Genomic DNA, 27,929 nt, shown 5'->3' with positions numbered 1-27,929 from the left:
TCGTCATCAGCACCAACTGAGCCTTTTTGTGTTGATAGCTTTGGACTTGTTTTCACTATGAAATAAAAACTTCCATCCCATCTTCCACTCTCGAGCCCTTGCCTTCTCCCCGAAGTCCAACCTTAAGTCTGCCTTCATCTTTCCCCCAGCTGCACATGAGTCTCCAGATCCGCGGACCGGACTTTGGAAAGAAACAAAGAAAGAAAAGAGAAAAAGAAAAAAAAAAAAAAAAAAAACCAGACCAATTCGAGACTGGCAGTGAGGACCCAAGGAGAGGGGCGCGTTAGAGGCCCTTTCTCAGTTCGGCCAGAAAGTGAGAGGTAAAGCCCAGGAAGCTTGAAACACTTTCCCCTAACCCTTCAACCCGCGTCCAAATCCAGCAGCAGACGTTGCCACGTGGAAGAGGGAAGACCTGAGTTCAAATCCAACCCCAGACCCTCACTGGGCTGTGACTCCTTGGGACTAATTACTTTACTTCTGCTCCAGCGTCCTCAGATGTAAAATCGGAATAATAATAGCCCCTTGTTATGAAGGTTAAATAAGATAATTGTCAAGCGATTAGCACAGTACCTGGCACATAGCAAGCGCTATATAAATTTTTGCAATTTTTAGCCATCATATTACATGTATGATCTCAGATAGTCCTAGAAAGCTTGGGATGTAGGTACTACTATTTATCCCCATTTTACAAATAAGAAAACTGAGGCTGAGGCCTACATGGGGGGAGAGAGGGATATCACATAGCTGATTGGTTTTACCGAAAGAGGGGTTACATTTGTTTTACTATATTCCCGGGGAAGAATTAGAAGCAATCATTGGTGGAAGGAAAATTCAGGGAAATTAGAATTAGGAGTCTTTGAGTCCAGCGCCTTCATTTTACAGATGAATTAACTAAGGCCCACATAAATATATTGAACTGACTTGACCAAAGTCACAGGTAATGAAATAGCAGAGCTGGATTATATATGGAAATAATATAGGTGATACAGTGATAAGAGTCCTGGGTTTGGAGTCATGAAGACCTACTAAATTTGCCTCAAGACCCTTAACTGTTACTACAGACAAGTCTCAATCGCTCCCAGTTTACATTTGCTCATCTTAAATTGAGAATTATACTAGCACCTATCTTCCAGGGATTGTTGTGGAAATCGAATAAGATAATTGTCAAAAACTTCACAGATCTTAAAGGTCTATACAAATACTACGACTTCATTTTACTAATAACGTAAAGAAAAATCTATTAAACACTCCAAATAGGTATTCATAACTTTTACTGTGTCAGGAACTCCACCCTGTTAATTGATGGACTCCTTCTCAGAGTAATATTTTAAAAATATATAGGATAACCAAAGGAACCAGTCGTCTTGCCATAGAAATATTAAAAAAAAAAAATTCATAGACCTCAGTGTTTAGAGCTGTCATGAAGTGCACTGAGTTGCCTCAGGAGCTAGCTAAAGCAAGGATGATGATGACCATTTTTAGACATGTTATTGGGATTTTTGTTCAGGTATAGGTTTGTATAGATGGTCTCTGAAGTACAAATTCTGAAGGTTCTATGGAAACTAGAAGTGGAATCCATTAATATTTAGGGGAAAAGAGTTTGCTGGATCTTCTTTGCCTTCTCTCATGTTATTTCAGCTCCCATGGTTTCTGCTTGTCTCTATGCGGATTAATCAAAGCTCTGCAAGTATTGTGGGGTTTTTTTTGACAAATAAGTAAACTGAGACTCCAAGAAGTTAAATGACTTTTCCATAGTCACACAACTATTAAATATGATCAAACTTGATCACTAAAAAATGTTTCAATCTGAAACAGAGACCTAGATCATCTAAGTCTGAGTCTCTTTCCGCTATATCATATTCCAATCATAGAATGTTAGGGCTGGAAAAGGTCTTAAAGCTCATTACTCATAAGTCCTTCATTTTATAAAAAAATTTAAAAAGCTGAAGATGGGGTCAGTAACTTGTCCAAGGTCACACAATTAAAATTAAACCTAGTAAAAAATTAACTTCGGACTATAGAATCTAGATCGTCTTAACTTCTATGAAATTCTGTAAACATAAGAGCATCCTTAAAAAATCTTTGCTTTGCTTTTTAAGAGTTTTGAAATTAGCATTATAATCAATATTTCATATAAGCTATCTTGATTACAGTTCTAGCAGTGTTTGAAAAATATGGAAAGTATGTTACTTTTCTTTGCTTTCAGATTTCTTCATTGTGAAAAATGTCATCTGTAAGTTCATCAGAGTTGGATGGAGACTCAGATCCAGAATTAGCAGCTGAATTAGGGGCTGAATTAGGGGCTGAATTTCAGGAAGTAAATTTGTCAGATGTTGTACCACTTGAAGACCTTAAAGCGTAAGCACCCAATTGTTAATTATGTATAAATTTTGGCATTTCTACCAATATCTTTATGTCATTATCCCAGATGACATAGTTTAAAGATCTCTTGTTTATGGGTCATACATTTATTTTTAAATTAATTTTGAATTCATTTGAACTCTAGCTTTTGTGATCATCTACATGAGACTTAAAAAAACAACTTCATACTTTTGCATTTTTCTCATATATAGTAAGATTATGCAACTTGATTCACTTATTTGCCAGGTACCTTTTACATATAGGACACTGTGCTAAAGGAAGTTAAAAAAATAAAATTTGACACTTAAATCACATGGAACTCAGTTTACTACTAGGACCATATTTATGACATTGGAACATGCACAAATAATAGGTAGTTTGTTGGTCACATTTATTATAATTGTGGCAAGAAGCAGGGATAAAAAGAATGTCATAATGCCCTTGCCTTCAAGAAGATCACATTCTACTGGGGAAGATAGCATACATATGGGTACATATAAAATTTATACAGAGTAGAGCAAAGGTAATTTCAAAGAGGAAGGCAGTAACTGGAGTGAAGGTGAGGGAGGTATTCAACGAAGGCCTCTTGTCAAAGATGAGATTCAAACAGTATTGAAGGAAGCCAGAGACCTTCAGAATAGTTAGAAATTGGGAGATTGAAGAGTGACCATCCTCCTTCCAGTGCAGTCAAGATGAAAGAAGAACAATATTAGGAGTTTTTATAAACATTCTCAATTCTGCATCAGAAAACAGTCAAAATGCCTTTCTTCACCACACAATAAGAAAACAGGAAAATAGTCATAGAATGCCTATGCATCCTCTGAAGTGCATGTCGGAGTTGCATCAGGCCAAACATGCTGCATAAAATCTTAACAGCCAAATTCTGTGAGTGGCTAGTGCTATTAGAACAAGCTAAATAAACTAAAAACAAGAGCCTAAAGAGAGAGAAAAGGGGAAAAAATCCCCCACAGAAAATCTGTTAATAAAATAAATACTATGAAATGAAAATGTTAGTAGGAAAATTCCAGAAGAGGAACACAATTTTGCAAAAGCTGCACTTCTACCCTTCAAAAAATTAAATAAGCCATCAGAACCTCTTTAATGGGGAAGGCTTGAAAAAAGAAGGAAAAAATAAATGAAATTAAAACTCTAAATGAAAAATTCAGAAAAAGAACAGAGGCAACCTTAATCTTAGCAAAGCAATGGTGTATGACCTAAAATGAAGTCTAGAGAAGATGGAGATCAAAAATTCCATGATACAATTGTTGTCCATCTTTCACTTTTTGAAAAAGACCAATGATGAGTGACTTGCACATGAATTGGATTTAAATGAGGCACAGTAATGCAAATTGTCAGCTTCCCTCTCTCTTCCAGCGTTACTGAAGTCCAATGGTAAGACATTAAAGTCATGGCAATTAGTAGTGGCCTAGGATGCAATAGGTGATCTTGGCATCTTTAATATCTCATTAAGTTCTAAGCACTTCACAGCTTCTGCTTCAGTCACATTTATCACCATTGGAACACGTTCTTATTCTCCTATTCCAGCAGGAAAAGTCTTTACATGCACAGGGTAGACAACTCCTTAATTCACTAACAGGTTGGGGGCCTGTTTTCAATCTGGGTTAGCCCACCTGCCAAGATATTTTCAATGGTGTGTGGTCACTGTGCAAGCTAAAGTTTCTTGGAACCATAAATGATTTGGGTGAAAAGTGGACACCAAAGGTGGATGAGCACCCCTTAAAAAGGACTCAGCAAGCCCTTACACCAAAAAAATGCTAGTCCTCCATGAAAACCTTATGTATCCTCACTTATGCCAAAAAAAAAAAAAAAAAAAAATTCAAACAAAGCCAAAGGAGAACAAAATTGAGCTATCTAGAAACATTTATCTTCTTTTTGTCCCTTCTTCCCAACTCTTTATCATTTTGTTGCTAAGAATTCTGTCCTTGATCTTCCTTTGTGGTTTCTTTAAATTCCTTAACTATTTTAGCCACATTTAGCTTCAATAATCACCTCTTTGCTGACTCCCAATCCATATTTTTAACTTAAATTTCTCTCAAGTTCAAAACTGTATATCTAATTGCCTATAAGATAACCTACATCTGAGTGTCTTACTAGTGTTTCAAATTCAGCATGTCAAAATACAAATTATTTTCTCCATTAAGTCAGTTCCACCCCTGAATCCCTATTTCTGTCAATGATCATCCATTTCCCCATGTGTAAAATTACTGTGTCATTTTTGATCTTTTACGTTTTTACATATCATATTTATTCAGTTCTTATTGATTGTTCTTCCAAAATAGCTGTCATTGACCTCACATACAGAAAATATATAGAAGGAAAAAATTCTAAAAGGAGCATGAACAAACAGGACAAATATCAATTAGTTAAAAGTTGCTGTTAAAATCCACAATAGGACTTTATGGTTTTATATGCAATTACGTTTTCTCCCTGATTGTGTGGGTGTGTTTGTTTCTGTTGTTACTAAATTTATAACTTAAAAAGAATTATAAACAGAGAAAAAATATCATTAAACTCCCTCACAAAGAATTTTTTGTGTTTTTTCTACACCTATACCTGGAATATCCTTTCCCATTATCCCTGACTAATGAAATCATACCTATCTTTCAAGATCCAAATTAAATTGTACCTTCTCCATGAATATTTTTTCATTCAAATTCAGTTCAGCATTTTAAAAGTATATGTTCAAGACACTACACTAGATGCTAAGATACCTAACTATGCCCATGCCCCTATAGATAAGAGATGTAACAATTATTGCCAATAAGGACTCTACCCTCCGCTATTTTTACACACTATATTTACTGTGTATGTTTGGAGTCGGGGAGGGGCAGTCAATGGAAGGAATACAAAATGTTCAAATAAAGAAAGGCAAGGGTGATTTGAGGAATCTGAGAGCATTAACTGGAGAATCAGAGTCTGAAGAAGTAGCTTTGATGCTTAAAACTAAGTAGTAAGTGAAGATAGTGATCTGAGTAGCAGAGATGATAAGTTGGCACATTCCATACATGATGCATGGCACACACAAATATGGGCCATCTCTTATTCCATTACAATTCAAAAGATTGATGATATAGTACACTTCTTATCTCTCAGGTATAGTTGGAGTAGGTATGGAATGAACAAATGATAAAATATTTATTATTAAGCACTTATTCTATGCAAAATGCTGGGCTAAAGAAGAGGGATAAAAATGAAAAATAAAATGCTTGGTCTCAAGGATTTCACATTCTAATAGAAGACAATAAATATAGGACGTTTCAGATGAAATATAACACCTGCAAAGGTAATTGCTGGTTCATATCTCTTTGCAAAGATCATTGCCCTCAATGGTTATAGGAGCATACAGGTAAACTGGTAGTTAGAATGTCCAGACGTTGTCCTTAGCATTCTTATTAGTCTCAGCTTTACCTGAAGAAAGGTGATCAGCATTGTTAAATGCAGCATGAAGGTCAGAAAATTATGCTGAGTGAAAGATTTCAGTGGTGAATCACAATTTAACATAAAGAAATTTAACAGAATAACATAGTAAGAAAAATAGCAATAAAGAATTTCCCCACAATCTGAAAATTTTTTTGTACCATCAGTGGGAAGAATACCTACATACTGGTATATGTGTATATATACATGTAGAAAACATATGCATGGAAGTACATAGGAAAGACATAACCACAGCACAGAGAGAATACTTGTGGCCAAAACATATACATGCATGGTCTACTTACCACTCCAGCTACAGAGTTAATGATGTCTTCTAATGATATCATATTGCTCTTCACTGGGCTTGCATCACATGCAGTCTGTGCTTAACTCTGCTAGTCTCATGGCCACTTCTTGACAATGCTCCAGTAATCCACAGCCATTGCTGGGCATTGTCAAGTATGTCTCTCCAGGGCCTAAGGCTGTGGAACAAATTTCTACTTCTATCTGGCCAAAGCTAAAATCTTCAGTAATAGGTGGAAATGGACTCTATGGGTTGTTCATTTAATGTAACTACATCCCAGAGCTATTTTTTATAAATAGCTGTAACAAAAAGGGCCACAAGCCCTATCTAACATATCCAGTTATCAGTCTGGGGAATATTTTTTTATCCCATAAGAAATTTCTCTTTTTTCCGGGTTCTATGTGGAATATGGGTATCAGAGGCCAAGCTCTTTGGAATAGACAGCTTAAGAATGAGAACCATCAATTAAGACCCATTTAGCTTACCCCTATCTTTTCACTTATATTTCCTGATAGCCAAAAACAAAATCTGTCATAAAAACTTTACCTTAGGGTTAGAAATTTCTTATGGCTTCCCATTTAATTTCTGATGGCTAGATTATACCTAATCAGCATCCATTTGGAAACTTACCATTATTTCTCAGGGTTTGAACCTCCATAGTTTCTTGACTCTAAAAGGCCTTTGTTCTTCTATGCGTATGACTTGAAGTGACAGGGTAAGGCATAAGAGAAAAACTTATCTTAGGGGTCAATGTCTCCCCTTGCCTGCCGCCTTTCCTGTGTCTCTTGTGGGTGGGTGGGTGTGGCTGTCAGCACTTTCCTGGATTTCAGATTGCCCTTCAAGTTATGGAAAAGAATGGCTTCTATTAGAGAGAGTTAAAATGGATATGGCAAAAAAGATAGGAAATGCCAAGTTTTAGTCAAATTTAGGAGTGAAGAGAAATTCTCAATGAAAAATCCAAGGATATGAAAAAGATAGGGATTCTTAAGAGTATAAACCTAAGGAAGAAGTAAGGTTAAGCTGAATAGTGATGAGGGTGCCAGAAAGGGTTTATAAAGGAGAGAAAGGGTGGTTAAACAGGATGAGAGGGATGTGAGAATTACATGGGAGGTAGACTAGAGTAGGGAATAAAGCCTCAGTATGTAGACATTAGAGAATAGGAAAGCATTACTAATGTTCTAATCATAACTTGGCCAAGTTCTAATCATAACTTGGAACATTGGTGTTTGAGACTGTGACCTCACAAATCTTCTACTGCATTCTTTAGATGTGGCGATGGCATCTGTTGAGCTTCAGGGTGGTCAAGAGGAGCTTCAAGAGCTCTCTGAAAGGTGGCTTCTATTTAGGTGTTGTTTGGCTATAGGGGTGATTGCTCTGAGGTCTCTGGGTAGAAGGAAGGGTTATGGAAGTGCAACTTTTAACACATCCCTTTATATGGAATCATGATTGGTAAAGGACTTAGAGGATAAAACAATATTGCTGTTGTTCGTACTTCCCTACTTAGGAACAAAATCAGCTACTTCAGAAACCAGTGGCTAGCACTCAGGTTCAATTTTCTGCTTTAATCAGGTATCTTCTTCAGAGTGTAATAATTCTTTGTAAAGATTTTAAACCGATAATTTGTCAACTGAAATTTGAAATTGTCACATAGCAATGAGGTCAAACTCAAATAGAAATGAGACCATTAAACCATACATAAGGATTGGCAGCATATGATCTTTCAAAGTCATATTTTAACATTATCTCTGTTGTATTGTATTTTTATATATTTTGTTAAACATTTCTCAGTAACATTTTCATCTGGTTAGGCTGTCTTCCAAAGGAGTGTTGTAAGTTTGACACCTTTGTTATATAGCCTGACAACTGGACAGAGAGTTGACCCTTGGTGTCAGGAAAAGTCTGGTTCAAGTCATGCTTCTGACATTACATTGGCTGTTATGACCCTTGGTACAACATTTCTCAGACCCAGAGAGCTCTATGAGTTGCAGAGGAGGTTCTGATCTGCATTAGTAGAAGGTTCACATTAAGGAGTCCTATAAAATGATAAAAATCAAAGGTCTAGCCAAAAAAGGACAAAATTTAGAATGACTTCACTTTTTAAAAAACTTTTATTGTTTCTAGTTATATATTATTATAATTATACATAATATAATATGTAACATAATATAAACAACAAATATTATAATATCCTATATTAACTTTTTAATGCATATTTATTAATCATATTGGAAGAGAAAATCAGAACAAAAGGGAAAAACCATGAGAGAAAAAAAAGAGTGAGTACAGTATGTATACTGAGTTAACATTTATTCTCCATAGTTCTCTCTCTGAATGCAGATGGCATTTTCTATGCAAAGTTTATTGGGATTGTCTTGAATCACTGAACCACTGAGAAGAACCAAATCTTCCTTAGTTGATCATTGTACAATCTTGCTGTTACTATATACAATGTATCCTTGGTTCTGCTTGTTTTGCTTAGCATCAATTCATATAAATTTTTCCAGGTCTTTTTAAAATCAATCTGTTCATCATTTTTTGTAGAATAATAATATTCCATTACTTTCGTATTCCATAACTTGTTCAGCCATTCCCCAATTGATGGGCATCTATTCATTTTCCAATTCTTTGGTACAACAAAAAGCTGCTACAAACCTTTTTTGCAAATTTTCCTCCATTTTCCTTTTCCCTCTATTATGATTTCCTTGGGATACAGACTCAATAATGACACTGTTAGGTCAAAGAATTACAGTATTTTTAATCTTCAAAACACTTGTGCTAATTGGATATTACTGTTGGGTTAATAATTAATAACCTATGTCGTTTTAGGAATCTTTGGAGATTTAGGAAATAGATTGTGGTAAAGATCATTCAGTTACATTGATTTATTGATTATACATTTTTCTAATTTTCTGAACAATGTATTTTGGGAATTAGTGAGGTTAGTAGAGGGAAAAGTTAATTCGAGTCTCTGTAATTCTATTCCCTTTCTCTACTTAGTTCTACAAATGCCAAAGCTCAAAAAGCTACTCTGTAAACACTGTATTCTGAGAGGAAAAATAGTAGGAATTCTAATATCTAGTTTCCTAAGTATTTAGGAAAGAATGTCTGCTTACGAATATGGAAATATGTTTAAAAGAATTGTACATTTTTAACCTCTATTGGATTGCTTGCTATCTTGGGAAGGGGAGGTTAGAAGGAGAAAATTTTTGAACACAAAGTTTTGCAAAGGTGAATGTTGAAAACTATCTTTGCATGTATTTGGAAAAATAAAATGCTTTTTTCAAAAATTAAAAAAAAAGAATAATGTCTCCTTTAAACTTATTCATTTTTTCTCTTTAGTATTGAAAAAGGCCATGCTGCTCAAGTGATCCAGAGAGCTTGGTGTTCTCATATGGATAAAATGATGTTTCAGCTCTTAAAACACACAATTTGTGCAGCGGTATGTACCAGTTGTTCCCTCTCATTGTTAGACTTGCAAATGATTTATACCCCAAAGATGTATTTATTGAGGAAGTTCATTGTATCCTGTTTTCTGCCAATATGATCCAAAAGCATCAGATTTTGAATTTATCCCATTAGATACTTCTATTATATGCATATATGTATATTTATCACTTAACATTTATCATTGTTACTTGTTCTTAAAAGAATACTGAATTTCTAATAAGTTGGAATCATATTTGCTTTTAAATTCTATTCCAAAAGAAATGTGAGACAGCTACAACACAAAGGAAAGAAAATATTGATAGCTTCAGAAGATAATGTTGAAGTCTGAAACATTCACTGTTTAGATAGCCTGTAGGTCTTGAAATTTATTATTAATAAAACATTAGAGGAAGTAGATCCAAAAAATGCTAAAAACTTGGCATTGATTTATTTGCAGTCTAATCTACTAAATAGAACTTTTATTAAATAAATACATTGGACCCATTGTCTTAATGTATGGGGCATTAATTATCATTAATTATAATTTAGTGTTACAGGAGCAACCTGCTAGTGGCTGCTGGATGTTATGGGAACCATCTGCTAGTCAATGCTGGGAATCTAATTCTGACCAGCAGAATAGATCCCTTCAAGTGAAGGGATGATAATGATACAAGGAGACTGAGAGGCAGTTGCATTCTCTGCTCTCGCTCCTCTTCCCTCTTGCCTCTGATTTATTTCATTCCTAATTCACAAGCAGCATCTGCATCAGTTAAGGCTGATTTCCAATTCCTTCAAGTGTATTATACTTCACAGCTGGGGGGCTTTGGGAGAATCTATATGCCCCTTCATACGTATGTGGGGTCTTTAACAATTTAGGTTATGTGAATGTTAACAAATTCAGGAAAATTATGTAACATGAAATGCTGAAAAAAGTGTTTATAAAATCTTTTAAAAGTAACATAATGAATTTTCTTTATCACATATTATCATACATAACGCACAAAGCAGAGGAAATTATATCTCACTGTCCAAAGAGAAGCAGAATTACTTGTGGATAAATGGTGAGAACAATAAGTCTAACAACACCTAAAGGAAATATCAAATAGATAATAATTGCCAGTTTTGCCTAGAGAATACTATTAGGTTATCAATATATTAAATTAGTACATGAGGAAAGAAGGAAGGAAGGAAGGAAACCCAGAAGAAAAAAGATGCTTCCTGACATGAGAATCTTTCTAACATCAGTTTTCTTCCAATGATGCTTTGTAAATTGCAGATCCTGAAACCACAATTTCTTTAAAAATTTAAAAAAAAAGGTATTTTGGTTAACTCAAAAATCAGTGGAGATACAAATACATGGCAAGTATAAATAAGCTGCAACCTACTTAACTAGCCCACAAGAAGTGGCATAAATACTATCACCAGGAGATATATTGTAAAAAGATGAGGCCAGCCAAGTGGTCAGAGAAAAAAATAATAGGTGGATAACTTGAATGTTACAGTGGCACCCTGATAGTGATCCTGGGTAGATCCTCAGTGAAAGATCTGTGGAAGAAAAATGGAGAAGAATCAGATAGAATAAGAAAGGATCAAGTTGATAGAAGTACACATATTGATGGATTCCTGGACTGTTATCTAAGATTCTCTTAACATTGCAGAGATCAGATGCCTTAACAAAGTAGGGAGGTGATTTTGGTTTTTCAAAGACTATTCCAGTGAAGACTAAGCAATGAAAGGCACTAATCAAGCAAAGCCTTAGCATATGATCACAGAATGGACCACACAGATCTAGATGTATATAATCTAGATATATCTGGACAGAGATGTAGAGTTATACATATATATCATATATAATATTGTATATTACATAATGTATATTAGTACTTTAATACTCTATATATAGACATATCTATATCTTAAAGACCAAAAGTTTTATATAATATATATGTACATACATACATTTATACATGCATCACCTTTGGCAAAAGGCTTATCTTGAAGACAAGCATTTAGATGGGTTGCAATGTATATCAGTGGAAGAAATACTGCAATGAAATCAAGAACTTTTAAAATACTGGAGATATTTAAAAGCCTCATATTTAGTAAATCACATTTACTGTATGGAAATTATTAATCACACTAATATCTGTTTCAGGAAAATTGTGTAACACATGAAATACTGAAGAAAGTGTGTCCCTTAGAGGCTGCTCTTGTAAGAGATCCTAGTGTGCAGTGTAAGGTTAGATTCAGGTAATGGTTTGTGTGTTCATTAAAATAACAGCCATTAATCTGATACCAACTGACTAACTTTTAGTGTCTTTTCAGATTTGGTGGCAAGAACTTTCCACCTTTTATTGTATTTAAAATTTTCCTTCACACTGGAGGCCATGGAAACAAGTATTTCAGTGGAAAAAATACATTGAGGCCATCAAGTGAGGTGACTTACTAAGATATCCTTTTTTGCTAATATGTCATAGCTTCATAAATTGATAGGTCATCAGTAAGTCACACTAAGTGTCTGAGGTCACACTAAGTGTCTAATCAAAATGACTAAAAGAATCTTGGAATATATTCTCTCTATATGTGTGTGTATGTTTCTGTGTGTGTGTTTTAGAGTCAAGTCATTTTATCAGTAAAGAAAGTGAGCACCAGAGTAAAGTGACATCTTCAGTGTGGTAGGAACAATACGTTCTATGTAGGCTAAGCAGATTTTTGTTCCTACAAAGCAGAGAAGTTGTCCTAAGATCAGATATATAAGGGTCAAGCTACTGAAGCTTCCATTTAGAAATTCTGATGCTAGCTCATTAGAGACCTTTGTCTCAAATCTGTTACTGCTCTGTTTTGTGACTTTAAGCTCATTATCTCTTCAGGACTGTTTTCTCATTTATAAAACAAAGTGAGCAGATTAGGTGATAATCTGAATGTCTTTCTTTTGATTTTTTTGTTTGTTGGTTGGTTGGTTTTTTGCTGAGGCAATTGGAGTTAAGTGACTTGCCCAGAGTGACACAGCCAGTGTCTGAGGCCATATTTAAACTCAAACCCTCCTGACTTCAGGGCTGGTGCTCTATCCCTGTACCACCTAGCTGCCCTACTTTGATTTTTTAAATGTGATACTGCAGAGCAGATATCTCTTACACAGTGATTCTCTGAGAATGCTAGAATTTTTAAGTTGTCCACTAGCTCAACTATGTTGGAGTGACAGTAGAAAAATGATTTTATAAACTGTTCCAAAGATGTTATTTTTCTCTATTAATATTGTAAAAATATGTTCCTTTTAGATAAGTAGCTTTGGGAAGAAAAAGATATGAACTCTCTAAAGCATATGGACACATCATAATTACAAAAATATTTCTATTATTTGTGAACTTTTTATTCACTGTTCTCTTTCACAGGCAGTGGTTGATGCTTGCAAACTAATGGGAAATCGGAAATACTATGACCAAATAATTCAGGACCAACTTCAATTCCAAAAGTACAAAGTTGCTGATGAAGTTGATGTTGTTACTATGAAGGATTATATGCATGTAAGGAATATTATCATTATTTTTATTTTTATTTTTTAATTTTAATTTTATTTTATTTAATAATAACTTTGTATTGACAGAATCCATGCCAGGGTAATTTTTTACAACATTATCCCTTGCACTCGCTTATGTTTCCATTATTTTTAAATACAATAAGAAAAGCTTCCCTTCACCCTATAATCATATATTATTGAAGTAATTCATATTCTGTGTAAAAGGATAAGACTTTAAAAGAAAAAACATAACTCATTTTTATAATTTCTAAAAACTTCAACTAAAAACTTCTTATTGTAACACCATATTGATATAATTATAAGGTCCCTTATGATGTTGACTATTTCCCCAAAATGAAATTTCTCAAAATAAAAAGTTTGTAGATTTATATAATGAAATATATACTCAAAATGCCTGCATTAAAAAAAAAGTATCTGTTTTGGGGAAAATTATTTTTCTGAAAGCAAACAGCTATGCTTTTACCAAAGTATAATAATTTATAATATATAATGTAATATATAATATAATAAATAATAATATTTTAAAGAAAACTAAGAACATGGAAAAAAATTAGAACGATGGAAAACAAGTAAACCTTTTCCTATCTTTATCAATGTATCCCTATCATATACACTACCAATGTTGTGGACACTAAAGTCATTAAGCTAATGTTTCTCCTATAACTGGACCCATTAAAAAATCTCTTCCATGTTTGAGAAAGAGTTTTGAATGATAGAACTTACGTAGGTTGTCTGGCACCTGAAGAAGAGGACATCACAACTGGAACAGTCTTGCTTGCCTTTTTTTCATCTAGTTCACCCCTCTTTCTCTAATATTAAATGCCTCCCCACTCACATACAAGGCCCTTGGAAGTATTGCTGCTTTCTAGAATCTACTTTTACTGTTTCTTTCTGCCTCTATTGTCTCTCTCTAACACACACTTTACTATTTTTCTGCTGGTTGGCATTGAGTTCCATAGAGTTGCCTATGTTGCTACAAGAAGGAGCCCCATATTAGGTCTCTAAAAATGGGCAGTAGAGCTTCAGGAAAATTTATACTCCTTATTACATTTTTTGTGCTTCTAAGAATTCTCTTACACTATTTACTTCTGATAGCCTTCAGTAGCCGTGGGGACACAGGGGCATTGTTTATTGCTTAACTTTGTGATCTCTATCTTTAAGTCTGTCTCCCTAATTTTATACCATTCAGAGCTGAATGTGTGTGTGGCCAGTGAAAAAACATTTGCTATTAAGAAAACCAGTTAAGTTTAAGTTGTGTCTATTATAGTATGTGTCTACATGGGATAGTTTGGGATTCTACATGTTAGAGTTGGGGTGTATAATCTATATTTGGACCAAATCATTATTTCAGATGCAATAATCTTTTTTAAATTTAAATTTTATTATGGTATTGATACCTTTTGTCTTTATATCACATTTGTTTATGAATCTGTCCCAATAAGTCTTCATTTCTTCTTTGAATTATTCATATTTGTCATTTCTTATGATACAATAATATCTCATTATGTTTGCATTCCATAGTTCATTTGGCTACTCCTCAATTAATAGGCATGAGATAAAAAATTATAAACAAAATTGAAGAAATAAAAGACAAAATTTCAAACTCATTTTATCAGTAATGTTAAAAATAAATCAGAATAAACATGAAAGTTCATGAAGAATCATATCTTAAGAGTTATTTTAAAATATAGCTAGCACGTACCTTAGAGATCTTCTAGTCAAATCTCTTTGTTTGTTTGCCCCTGTAGAGGAAAAAATGGAGAACCAAAGAGGTTATATACTATATATAATTCTTTCACCATCAATAAATTTTTGTTTTCTCTACATTGCCTTTCTTTCTTTCTTTCTTTCTTTCTTTCTTTCTTTCTTTCTTTCTTTCTTTCTTTCTTTCTTTCTTTCTTTCTTTCTTTCTTTCTTTCTTTCTTTCTTTCTTTCTTTCTTTCTTTCTTTCTTTCTTTCTTTCTTTCTTTCTTTCTTTTTGTTTTTGCAAGGCACTCAGTGTTAAATGACTTGCCCATGGTCACGTAGTTAATAAGTATCAAGTATCTGAGGGCAAATTTGAACTCAGGTTCTTCTAACTTTGGGAACAGTGCTCTATGTGTCCCTGTCACCTAGCTGTCCCTATTTATACTGCCTTTACTTAAAACAAGATGCCATGAACTATCAAAACCTTATTGAAGATTAAAAGTTCTATATAATTATCTTTCTCCCTAAATCAACCCACCCTTATCAAAAATCTCTCTTAAAGTACCATTAGCCTTCTAGTCACTGGGGTTGAAAGCCTAAGAGTTATCCCTGAACACCAAATATGTGTTAAGACACTATATTAGTGCTAAAAGAAATTTAAAAGAAAACAGGATTCCTGCATTCATGAAGACTGATGATCCTGGTGTATCTTTGATTTATACAGAACAGAAATTGTTAAGAACCTTCCACTGAGTCCATCAGGTAATTGGCTTTGGTTTTTTGTTTTACAGTTTACCAGTTTTCTAGATGAAACCCCAGCATATCTTGGTGGCAAAAGTAACTGCTGGAGAAGGCTGAGCCTGCAAAACTTCCCAAAGACAATGATAATGTATGACATAATGGATTATGCAACATCTGGAACACTCTCAGATCGTCTGCAAAAAGAATTGAAGTATCTATTGCAAAAACCAAAATCTGAAGAGATGCAACGTGACCAGCTCCGGATTATTTCTCAAATTAGGTAAAAATTTAACTGTGAGAAATGTTTAGTTAATCTAATATTCTTTATTTAAAAGAATACCAATTCTCTTAATATGAATCTCCTATAGTTTATCATTTACTTCTACCAAATCCAAAAGGTCTCAGCATAAGAATATTATTGATTTATTGAAGTAGCAAAATATTTTAGCCCTTCTCAATTGCTTTTTAAAAAAGCAACATTATTTATGTTATACCAAGATTTTCTTTTTTTTAAAAAAAGTTATTATAAACTCATTAACCATCAATATAAACAATCACTACACTTCCATCTCTTAGCTTCATTGGCTTCCTTCAAGACTGATCTTTTAAGTCTCACCGTTTACAAGAAGCTTTCCCACTCCAACCCCTCAGATCTTCCCTCTGAGATTACTTTCAATCCAAATGATTCAGTCAAAGACAGACATAGTTAATTTGTATGTACACAGAAATTTTTATGTCATCTCACCCCTTAGAATTTGAACTCATGAAGGAAAGAGACTGTGTTTTTGCTTTTCTTTGTATCTCCAGTATTTAACATAGTACCTGGTACATATAGTAAGTGCATAATAAATGTTGATTGAATGATTAAATGTGTGAAATAGAGGGGTAATAATACATAAAATCCTTAATATTTGACAAGATACAATGAAATAAATCTTTTTTGTCTTCTCTTCCATTGTAAAGTTCTGCTATAATTTTTTTCTTATTCTCAGATTATAAGAAACTATCATGTGGTTAATTTTTTTATTATTATTGAATAGGAAATCTAAAGATTTCCTATTCCTCAAAAAATAATTTGCACTTAAAGTACTGCCTTGCATCACCAGCATGTCTCTAGAAGTTGCTACTGAAATATTACCAGAGCTCCCTTTAAAACTCATTGTATTGTCATCAAGTTAATAAGAACAAAAGATGGCAGCTCTAATTTTACATTTTTTCCTTCCTATGACTGTTAACCCCATCTAATTTACCAGTGGTCAGAGAGGCAGTATAGTGTAGAAAGGGCCAACCTTGGAGTCAGTGAGATCTTGATTTAAGTCCTGTTTCTAATGTATGCTATAGCCACGGGCAAGTCACCTAACCTTCTTTCCTTGCTTCCTGGGCTACCATAAAAGACTTCAAGTTATCCATCTTTAACTTTTAAAATTAATTTTATTTTTTGTTGTATTTGGAATTCCAAGTTTTCTCCTTTCATCCCTCTCAACTCCATATTAGAAAAACCTACATTTGATATTACTATATATATGTGGAACCATACAATACATCTTACTTGAGACAGCATCATCTTCTGGAGATAGATATCATCTTCCTTCATAAGTTTTTCATAGCTTATTTGAGTGATCATATTATTCAGAATAGTTTAAGCATTCACAGTTACTCTTAAAAAACAATTTTGCTGTCACCATGTACAATGTTTTCTTGGTTTCACTTGTTTCATCCTGCATTTTTTCATGCAAGTCTTTCCATGTTTTCCAAAACCATCCTGCTCATCTTCTCTTACAACAAAGTAGTATTTCATCACAGGGAAAGAGAATTAGCCTTTCCCTAATTGATGAGCATCATCTCACTTTTCAGTTCTTTTCTACCACCAAGAGTTGCTATAAATACTTTAGAACACAGAAGGTATTTTCCTTTTCCCCTTACTATCTTGGGAAACAGTAATGGTATTGCTGGATCAGAGTATGCAGTCTTACAACTTCTTAGGCATAATTCCAAATGGCTCTTCAAAACAATTGGATCACTTCACAACTCCATCAATGGTGTATTAGTGTCCCAATTTTCACACACCTCTTCTAATTAGCCAGTCTGATGAGTATGAGTTGGTACTGAAAATTTGTTTTAATTTGCGTTTCTCTAATCAATAATGACTTAGAGCTACACTGATTTCTTCATCCCTACACTTCCTCTTCATATCCTTTGGCCATTTATAAATTGGGGAATGACTTGTAGTCTTATAAAATTGGGTCAGTTGTCTGTATATATAAAATATAAAAACTTTATCTGAGAAACTGACTATAAAAATATTTATCCCAGTTTTCTGCTTTCCTCCCAATTGTGACTATATTGGTTTTATTTATACAAAACCTTTTTAATTTAATGTAATCAAAAATATTTTGTATCAATATTGCTTTATTCATAAATTTTTCTCTTAGTTGTAAATCTGATAGGTAAATTTCAATATTTTAAGTTCTTCTAATTTAACTTGGTTAATTTAGTCTTCTGCCAAGATTGCCTTTCAGTTTTTCCAGAAAATTTACCAAGTAGTGAATTCTTATCAAATATAAGATTACTATAATAATCATTTACTACTATGTATTGTATACCTACTCTATTCCACTGATCCATCATTCTTTCTTAGCCAGTAGTAGATAGTTTGGATAATTAATTCTTTATACTACAGTTTAAACATCTGATACTACTAGTCCTTTCTTTGCTTTTAAAAATTAATTTCCTTGATATTCTTGGCCTTTTATTTTTTTATTTATTATTTTTTTCCTAGCTCAATAACTTTTTGGTAGCTTAATTGGGATGGCACTAAATAAGTAGATAAGTTTAGGTATAATTGTCATTTCAATTAAATTGGTTCAGCCAATCATAATTTTTTCAATTATTTAAATCTGATTTTATTTGTATAAAAATTTTTTATATATGTTATTGCCTACAGTTATTTTAAATGAGATATTTCTTACTATCTTTTTTTGCAGGGCTTATAGAAATGCTGGTAATTATGTGGCTTTATAGAAATGCTGGTAATTATGTGGCTTTATTTATATCCTGCTACTTTGCTCAAATTATTGTTTCAACTAGGATTTTCCAACGACATTATCATATCACCTGAAAAAAAGACACTTATTACCTTATTTCTCATTCTTGTTCCTTTGATTTTTTTTTTCTTCTATTATTGCTATTGCGGGCATTTCTAATAAAATATTGAATAATATTGGTGATACTGGGATACTTTGTTCTATTCCTGATCTAACAGAGAAGGCGTCTAGCTTATCATTATTAAAAATAATGCTTGCTCATATTTTTAGGTAGATGTTTCATATGATTTTAAGGAAAAAATCCACTTAAATCTGTATTTTTAAATGTTTTTAATAGAAATGAGGACTGCATTTTCTGTATCTGTTGACATGATTTTTGTTACTATTGTTATTGACATAATATTATGTGAATAGTTATTTTGTTAAACCATCCCTGCATTCCTACTATAAATCCCACTTGGTCACAGAATATAATTTTTGTGATATATTGTAGTTTCCTGGCTAATATTTTATTTAGTATGTTTGCAGCAATACTTATTAGTGAAATTGGCCTATAATTTTCTTTCTCTGATTTCTGTTGTTCTTGGTTTAATTATTAGCACAATATTTGTTTCATAAAAGAAATGTGAATAGGACTTTGCCTATCATTCCAAATAATTTGTTTAATAATGAAATGAATTGATCTTTAAATGATTAATAGAATTCCCATGCAAATCCATCTGGTCCTGAAACTTTTTTCTTAGAAAGCTTATTTATGGCCAATCCACTTCTGTTAATATGGGCAGTATGTATTTTTGTAAATATTCTTCCATTCAGCTTAAATAGTTAAATATATTATCACATAATCAGGTAAAAAAAATTTTTAATTTCATCTATATTAGTAGTGTATTCACTCTTTTTCTTTTTGACATTAATGATTTTTTCTTTTTAAAAATCATATTAATCAATGGTTTGTCTATTTTAATATTAATTTTTCTTTCATAAAACCAGTCCCTACTTTTACTTATTAATTCAATGGTTTCTTATATTCAGTTTTATTAATCTCATCTTTCATTTTCAGGATTTGCAATTTGGTGTTTGAGAATTCTTCATTGTTCTTTTTTGTCATTTTTGTTATTACATATCCAATTTCTATTTTTATTGATGTAAGCATTTAAAGACATAAAAATGTCCTCTGTTGCTTTTACTTCATCCCATACATTTTGGCATTTTTTTATTATCATTTTCTTTAATAAAATTATTTGTTCTTTGATCCACTCATTCTTTAAGATTAGGTTATTTAGTTATTAATTTTTAATCTCTGTTTCTGTGGTACTTAATTAAATGTAATTTTATTGCATTATGATTTGACAACAAGGGGCTTAATATTTCTGCTTTCCTTCATTTGATTATAAAGTTTTTGTGCCCTAATATATAATCAATATTTGTAAAGATGCCATATACCACTGAGGAAAGGTATATTCCTTTCTATTTCCATTTATTTCTCTCTAGATATCATACATAATATATATATAATATCATATATAAAATTCTATTCATTTCCTTTACTACTTATTTATTTTTGAGTTAGATTTATCTAAGTCTAAGAGGAAAGTTGAAGTGCCCCACTATTACAGTTTTGCTATCCATTCTATATGTAATTCATTTACTTTTTCCTTCATAAATTTGGATTTATTTATAAGTCCTATAGTATGTGGTGCATACAGGTTTAGTGTTGATGTTACTTTATTATTTTGATACATTTTAACATAATATAGTTTCCTTTATCTCTTTAATTAAATCTGTTTTAGCTGGGTTTACAACCAAGAATAATTTATCCAGTAATCTTGCAAGGGAAAAGATATTTAATGAATTAAAGGACGTTGAGACATTCTTGAAGACCAGAAGTGAACAGAAAGTTTGACTTTTAAATACGAGAATCAGAAAATTGACCAAATGGAAAAAGGTGTACAAAAATTCACTGAAGAACATAACTCCATATAAAGTAGAATTTAGCCAAATGGAGGAACAAAAGTTCACTTAAAAAAAATTCTTAAAAATTAGAATTGGTTTCAAAGAAATTAAAGCTATCTCTAGTTATATGAAAAAAATCTCTTAAATCATTATTGATTAGAGAAATACAAATTAAGACAACTCAAAGGTACCACTTCACAAAGGACCTTTAAAAAGCTTTAATAAAAAAAATTAAAAAGAAAAAAATGTGTAGGGCATGAGCACAAAGGAGGATATATTGGAGTGCTGTTAGAAGTAAAAACTTTTTTTAATATGAATAGGGTGAAAGGAGAGAGAGAGAGAATAGGACAAACGGGTAGATGCTGAAAGGATGAAAGGATTTAAAGAATGAAAGGAAATACACAGTAATCATAACTGAAAAAACTTTTACATCAAATTTCTCTCAAATATCTAGAGAACTGAGTCAAATTTATAAAAATAGCCATTCTGCAAATGATACATGATCAAAGGATATGAAATTTTCAGATGAATTAACCAGAACTATCTTCAATCAAATGAAATGTTCTAAATTACTATTGAGAAATTTAAATTAAAGCAACTTAGGTACCATTCCATCTGATTTGCTAATATGATGATCAGTTCTGATGGATATGGCTCTTTTCAACAATGAGATGATTCAGATCACTTCTAATTGTCTTGGGATGGAAAGAGCAATCTATATCCAGAAAGAGAACTGTGGGGACTGTGGATCACAGCTTAGTATTTTCACCTTTTTGTTGTTTGCTTGCTTTTATTTTTTTTCCTTTTTGATTTTTTTTTGTGTGTGTGTGTTTGTACAGCATGATAAATATGGATACATGGATAGAAGGGAGGGATAAAAATTTGAACACAGGACTTATAGGAGTGAATGTTGAAAACTATCTTTGCTTATATTTTGAAAATGAAAGGCTATCATTTAAAAAAAATTTAAAGTTAAAAAAAATGTTCGATGTAATCAGAAAAACCTGAAAAGACTTTCATAAATTGATAAAAAGTGAAATGAATAGAACCAGGTGAACATAGTACATAGTAACAAAAATACAGTAAGATGTTCAACTATGAATGATATCTATTCTCATGAATACAATGATCCAAAGAACTTAAGGTGAAAAATGTCCATCTTCATGATGAAAAATGATAGTTATTTCCAGAGAATTAACTGATGATATCTGAATGCAGACAGAAGCATCCTTTTAAAACTATTTTTCTTGGATTTTTTTGTGTGTGTTTTCACAGCATAATTAATGTTCATGTTTAACCTATACCAAATTGCTTCTCTATGAGAAGGAAGAGAACAGAGGGAGGAAAAGAATTCAAAACTCAAAATTTTAAAACATAAATGTTAAAATTGTTTTAAAAATGTAATTGGGGAAAAATGTAAATACATTTTTAAAACAGTGATGAAGAGCATTTTCATGGGACTATAGATAACTTTGACTTATTGAAAATTGACTTTTAATATCCTTTGGCCATTTTTCACTTGGGGAATGGCTCCTGTTTTTATAAATTTTACTCAAATCTATACTCAGTATATATATTTGAGAAAGGAATCTTTTATCAGAGAAACTTGCTATAAAAATGATCATGTTATCTTCGTATATGGTATCTTTTGGCATAATTCAGTTTTTCTGATTATCTCTCTTAATTAGGTCTTATGTTAATTTTTCTTTGTCTACTATCATAATTGCTACCTCTGCTTTTTTTTTTTTTAACTTTAGTTGACTCATATTTGATTCTGCGCCAATCCTTTATTTCAACTTTGTGTGTGTGTGTCTTTAAGTATCTCTTGTAAATAACATACTGTTGAATTCTCATTTCTGTTTCATTCTATCTGTTTCCATTTTGTGAATGAACTCATCTCATTCACATTCATAGTTATGAATTTCCTGTATTTCCTGCCACCTTTATTTTCTTTTTCTTCTCTCTTTTTATCCTTTCCCTCCTCAAAAATCTATTTTGCTTTTCACCATTACCTCCCTTAATTTGTCCTTTTATCATTCCTATCCTTTTCCTTCAGTTTTATATACAATTGAGTGTGTTTGTGCATGCATGTGTGTATATATTCTTTACTCTGAACCAATTCCCTAAGAGGCACTGACCGCCACCCTCTTCATTTCCCCCTCCATTTTTCCTTGAATGTTGCTTTCCCCTCTTGTCTCAGTGCATCTCTTTATCTCTCTCTCTCTCTCTCTTTTTTTTTTTTTTTTTTTTGATCATTCCAACATAATTCTTTTTCTGGGGATGGATAGCTTTTTTTTTTTTTTTTTAACTGAGGCACTTGGGGTTAAGTGACTTGCCCAGGATCATACAGTTAGGAAGTAATAAGTGTCTGACATCAAATTTGAACTCAGATCAGGGTTGTTAATCTATCCACTGCGCCATCTAGCAGCTACAATAGCATTTTTTATCATAAATTAAGCATTGTTTTGGATCACTGTATTATTCTAATAATATAGTGATTACTAATTGTAGCTAATCACATTACAACATTGAAATTACTTTGAACATAATATATTTTACTTTATATCAGCTCATGTAAGTCCAGGTTTTTCAGAGAACATCTTGTTCATTTTTATAGCACACTAGTATTCCATTACAATCAATTGCACAATTTTTTTAGTCATTCCCCATTTGATGGGCCATCCCTCAATTTTCAGTTCTTTTCCACCAAAAAAGAATTGCTACGAATATTTTTGTACATGAAGTTTTTCAAATCTCTTTTGGGATATAGGCCTAATAAAATTGCTGGGTCAAAGGGTCAAAAGATCATGGTTCATGTAGCACTTTGGGAATAGTCCAAATTGCATTTCAGAATGGTTGAATCAGTTTACAACTCCACCAACTGTACATTAATGCCTCATTTTTCCCACATCCCTTCCAACATTGATTATTTTTCATAATTTTCCTTTCCTGTCCCATTTGCCAATCTAATAGCTAAGAGGTAGCACCTCAAATTGTTTTAATTTGCATTTCTCCAAAAAGTAGTGATTTAGAGCACTTTCATCATGTGGTTATAGAGAGCTTTGATGATTTCACCCGAAAATTGTTCATAGCTTTTGATAATTGATCATTGGGGAACTGCTCTTATTTTTATAAATTTGACTCAGTTCTCATTTGAGAAATAAGATCTTTATCAGAGAAATTTGTTTCAAATTTTTTTTTTCACAATTACAATCACTAAATGTATTTCCCCTTCATCCTAATTCTTCCTTGTATATTTCTTCTCTTCTTTCATCCTATCCCCCCTCAAAAATGTTTTGCTTCTAGCTACTGTCTCCCCTAATCTCCTCTCTCCTATTACCCTCCACCAACTTTCTTTATCCTCCTTTCCCTGTATGACAAAGTAGATTTCGATGCCAACTAAATGTGTTATTTCCTCTTTCAGCCAATTCTGATAAACGGTTCATTCAGATAGCCCCCCCACCTTCCTTACCTCCTCTTATACTTTAATAGTTTTTTCTTGACTCTTTTATGAGAATTTACCCCATTCTTATCTTTCCCTTTCATTTTGTCCCAGTGCATTCCTTTATCATCTTTCATCTCTTCATATTCAATTCAAATCTATGTCATCATATCATATATATGTATATATATATATATATATATATATATATATATATATATATATATATATTCTCCTTCTAACTGCCCTGATAAAATTATATACTTAGGAGTCAAGTATCATCTTCCCATGTAAAAATTTAAACAGTTTACCCATAAGTCCCTTATGATTTTCCTTTTCATCTTTTTGTCCTTATGTTTGAAAATTAGATTTTCCATTCTTTTTTGGTCTTTTCATCAAGAATACTTGAAAGTCATCTATTTCACTCAATATTCATTTTTTTCCTTGAAGTATTATACTCAGTTTTATTGGGTAGGTGATTTTTGGTTGTAATCCTACCTCTCTCACACTCCAGAAAATCATATTCCAAGCCTTCCAATCCTTTAATGTAGAAACTCCCAAAACTTGTGTTATCCTATTCATAACTTCATAGTATTGAATTATTTCTTATTTCTTTCAATATTTTCTCCTTGAATTTGGGAGCTCTGGAATTTGATTATAATATTAATTTCATTTTGGGATCTCTTTTAGGAGATGATTGGTGGATTCTTTTAATTTCTATTTTACCCTCTGACTCTCAGGGCAGTTTTTCTTGAAATATTATGTCCAGGCTCTTTTTTTTGATCATAGCTTGCAGGTAACCCAATAAATTTAAAAATTATCTTCCCTGGAACCATTTTCCAGGTTAGTTCTTTTTCTGATAAAATATTTACATTGTCTTCGATTTTTCCATTTCTTTGATTTTGTTTTTGTTTCTTGATTTCTTATAAAGTCATTAGCTTCCATTTATTCAATTCTAATTTTTAAGGATGCGCCAAGACAGGGCCCCACCCTAGTATCACAGAATGTGTCACAGATTGCTCTGGCTGACTGCTTAAGTTTTTTACTCCAACCTTTTAGTGACTCTACTTCTCCAAAATTTGATTTGAGGAATTATTTTAAAGTTGTCTGTAAATACTAAGAGAATTCAGATGAGTGATTGCCCCTAATTTGCCATTTTGGTTCTGCCTCATGCTTTCATAAGTGATTTTGTGAGTTGTGAAATCTTACTTATTGTGTAGCTAACTACAGTGTTTCCAGTAATCATGTATGTTCACAGGATCATAAATTTAGGACTGAAAAAGACCTTGGGAGCCATATAATATAACCCCTTTATTTTTACAGATGAAAAAATTGAGTCCCAGAGATAGAAAGTAGCACTGGGGTTTAAAACAAGGACCTTAAATTCTAAGTTCAATACTCTTTTCACTGTGTCATGCCTCTAGAAACCTGAAACAGGATGGTGCTTATTGATTTATTTACTAATTCACATGGTTGTTAACAACATAATTGTTTCACCCTCATTTTCATTTCATCTCACCCTCAGATCATTAGGTACTTGTTTGTATAGAGCACCAAGCATTATGCCACGTCATTAAACAGAAATTATCTCTGCTTTCTAGAATTCTATATTGGGGGGAGTCAGGTAAAGGGGGGCTGAAATATGAAATGACAAAGGAAAACAAAGATTCAATCTTCCTAGCATATTTATTAAGCAATGCATGGTAGTTGCCCAACAAATCAGACCAGATTCCTCCTCAACTTGGACCTGTATCCCAAATATAGGGGGAAATAGACTTGTATTTATACATTAAAAACAAAAAAGACCAATTTATTAAAAGGAAACAATTCAACATTAAGTAATCTGATTTCTTACTGGATGAAAAATTAGGGGCTTTCTAAGTTGGGAAGGGGAAGTGTACAATTCTCTGAAATGAGAAGAGGAGGTCTCACTCCACAAGTATCTATAAACAAGGGAACATGGAAACAATAACTGATCACTACAAGGCCAATTTTCAGATAAGACATATGGGTCGCTAGAGATATACAATTGTAAAACAAAACCAAAAATAAACTCTACACTTCAGTCTTTGGATCTAGTTGCATTTTTACTCAATACAACCTAGGTCCTTGGTTAAGATAACCGTCTCAAGCAATAGTCTAAGTGTTCCACCTTCCCAGTCACACAGGACTGGGTTCAAACAATGCAATAAAGGTTTTCTCCTAATTCCCACAATTGAATAAACTCTTGTCCCAAGAATAGAATTTGGCCTAGACCCATAGTTGGAAATGGAACTGAGCTAGTTCCAGAATTGAGTCACAAGATGGATTCAATGTGGTTCACTCAATTCCCACAGACCATTTGCTATCCTAATCCCCTAAATTTTTGTATATATTAAATGGATTATTCTCTGTTCCCTAAATAGATTTTATGATTAGCCAGTCATTAAAATAAAATTTTGACACATAATTTTTGCAGGACTTCTCCTTCATCCTCTTCTATAAGTGTCTCCTCTTTACAACAATATTATCAACAACTAGTAAAGCCCAAGCATTCAGGCCGTCGCTCAAAGCAAGCACGAATGAAGATTGCAAAAATGAGAAAAACTTTTAAGAAGGAAAAGGAGAAAAAAATGGAAGTAAGTCCAAAGTGCAGAATGAGTCAGAAAAATGTTTAATCTGCTTGTACGCACAGTTGCACAGGAAATACTATTCATTTTCTTAACCTTTAGATTTAATTAGAAGCATTTATATGGTGAGTATCTTTGACAGTATGAAAGCTATTTTATTTTGGTTAAAAATACATTTTTAAAACTGTTAAACTGTTAATTATTTTAATTATTTAACTTTACAATAGAAACTCCTTCACTGAGAATACATCCTCTTTCTGATATATTGCTACTATGAAGTCCACTCATTACAGTCTACTATTGACAGGAAAAGAATGTTTTTTGAACTGAAAAGCAATGTCCTGGTTTTATCTCAATATTGTGATTCAGCATATCACTGTTCACATTCTTCTCAAAGATGCAAGAAACTTCTATCTGAATTTATTTTAAGACTGCAGTAAATATCATAGTAACAATAAAAGCAATGTCTCACTTTTATTTCTAATTTTAACCAGGAACCAAATATGCAAAAAAGAAATGAAAAAAATCATCAAATCGTTATCATTACTCCATCTTACGAAATTTTGGGAATTAACTCACCTCCTTCTGATGATGAATTGGAGCAAGAAGCAAAGGAATTATTTACTTGGACCAGAGATCTATGTCTTGATAACTCATAGTTAATTAATAAAATAATCAATATATAAATGATTAATACAAGTATTAACAAATACAGGTATGTAGATTTTGCTCCTAACCCAATATAAGTGGTTAAGTTTTCTTAAAAAGCAGTAGTACTTTGATGTGCTTTAAAGAGAAATATTCCTTCCATCAGAATTTGAATAAAAATACTTTAATGAATGTGACAAAATGTTGCTTGGTTTTATATGATTAATGATGAATGATTCATTTCTTAGAATCTTAAATCAGTTTTGTGGTTCTACCTTTTTCGTAACCTAATCATTCTTTGGTTTGTATAAAGAAAAGAATTCACAGAATAAAAAACTTGTATTCTAGTTAGCTTTCAAAATATTTTCTATTTTTCTGCAAGATCATTACTGAAAATTTATATCATGAACACAAAATAGAATGTTTAGTACTTCAAAATATTCTCTTGGGCTTTTTCAAATGCAAAATCTAAAACTGTTTTGAACAATTAATCTACTTAAGGTTTTAAACTTTTGAATTCAAGTATCTAACTTAAGGAACTATTGACAATGATAAAAACTTTTCTGTGATTCTAATCTAATGTAATATATCTATTTTTCTCAATAGAATTTCCCAATTCATTAATACCAGTTTCAGTATTTCAATAACTGTCCATTCATAATAATGAATCAGAAATAATTATATAATAGTAATTTCTGAAATAACAGGATTTAATTTCCATTTTGATGAACATTAGAGG

General features: G+C 32.4%; 2 protein-coding genes across 5 annotated transcripts in view; one reads left to right on the top strand and one right to left on the bottom strand.

Moving 5' to 3' along the window:
• APOO (apolipoprotein O) overlaps positions 1-6,751 on the bottom strand; it is an 88,643-nt gene extending 81,892 nt beyond the window's left edge. Inside the window, exon 1 of the mRNA XM_051985106.1 lies at positions 6,734-6,751. Within this exon, the coding sequence (XP_051841066.1) occupies positions 6,734-6,736 (3 nt within the window). The 5' untranslated portion in view covers positions 6,737-6,751. The remainder of the gene's footprint in view (positions 1-6,733) is intronic.
• C3HXorf58 (chromosome 3 CXorf58 homolog) lies at positions 226-27,392 on the top strand. 4 transcript variants are annotated; one of them, XM_051985099.1, is made up of 9 exons: positions 226-320; positions 2,207-2,358; positions 9,443-9,542; positions 11,685-11,779; positions 11,855-11,966; positions 12,922-13,053; positions 15,545-15,774; positions 26,392-26,551; positions 27,037-27,392. In XM_051985099.1, exons 2-9 carry the CDS (start codon positions 2,225-2,227, stop codon positions 27,199-27,201), a joined length of 1,128 nt encoding a protein of 375 aa, XP_051841059.1. In that variant the 5' UTR covers positions 226-320; positions 2,207-2,224; the 3' UTR covers positions 27,202-27,392. The 4 variants fall into 4 exon arrangements, with proteins under 4 accessions (XP_051841059.1, XP_051841062.1, XP_051841060.1 ...); XM_051985100.1 differs by lacking the exons at positions 226-320; positions 2,207-2,358 and adding an exon at positions 7,375-7,434; XM_051985101.1 differs by lacking the exons at positions 226-320; positions 2,207-2,358 and adding an exon at positions 7,588-7,672.
• The last annotated feature ends 537 nt before the right edge of the window (positions 27,393-27,929 follow it).

This window comes from Antechinus flavipes, chromosome 3, assembly GCF_016432865.1.
Source record: "Antechinus flavipes isolate AdamAnt ecotype Samford, QLD, Australia chromosome 3, AdamAnt_v2, whole genome shotgun sequence".
Taxonomy (NCBI): Eukaryota; Metazoa; Chordata; class Mammalia; order Dasyuromorphia; family Dasyuridae; genus Antechinus; species Antechinus flavipes.
The sequence above is the reverse complement of the archived record's forward strand: the minus strand, read 5'-3'. Positions and strand labels throughout refer to the sequence as shown.

Coding starts and splice junctions, on each gene's coding strand:
- C3HXorf58 (XM_051985099.1), top strand. CDS start 2,225: ATGTCATCTGTAAGTTCATCAGAGTTGGATGGAGACTCAGATCCAGAA. Junction 9,543..11,684: donor AACACACAATTTGTGCAGCG/GTATGTACCAGT, acceptor TATCTGTTTCAG/GAAAATTGTGTAACACATGA. Junction 26,552..27,036: donor AAAAGGAGAAAAAAATGGAA/GTAAGTCCAAAG, acceptor AATTTTAACCAG/GAACCAAATATGCAAAAAAG.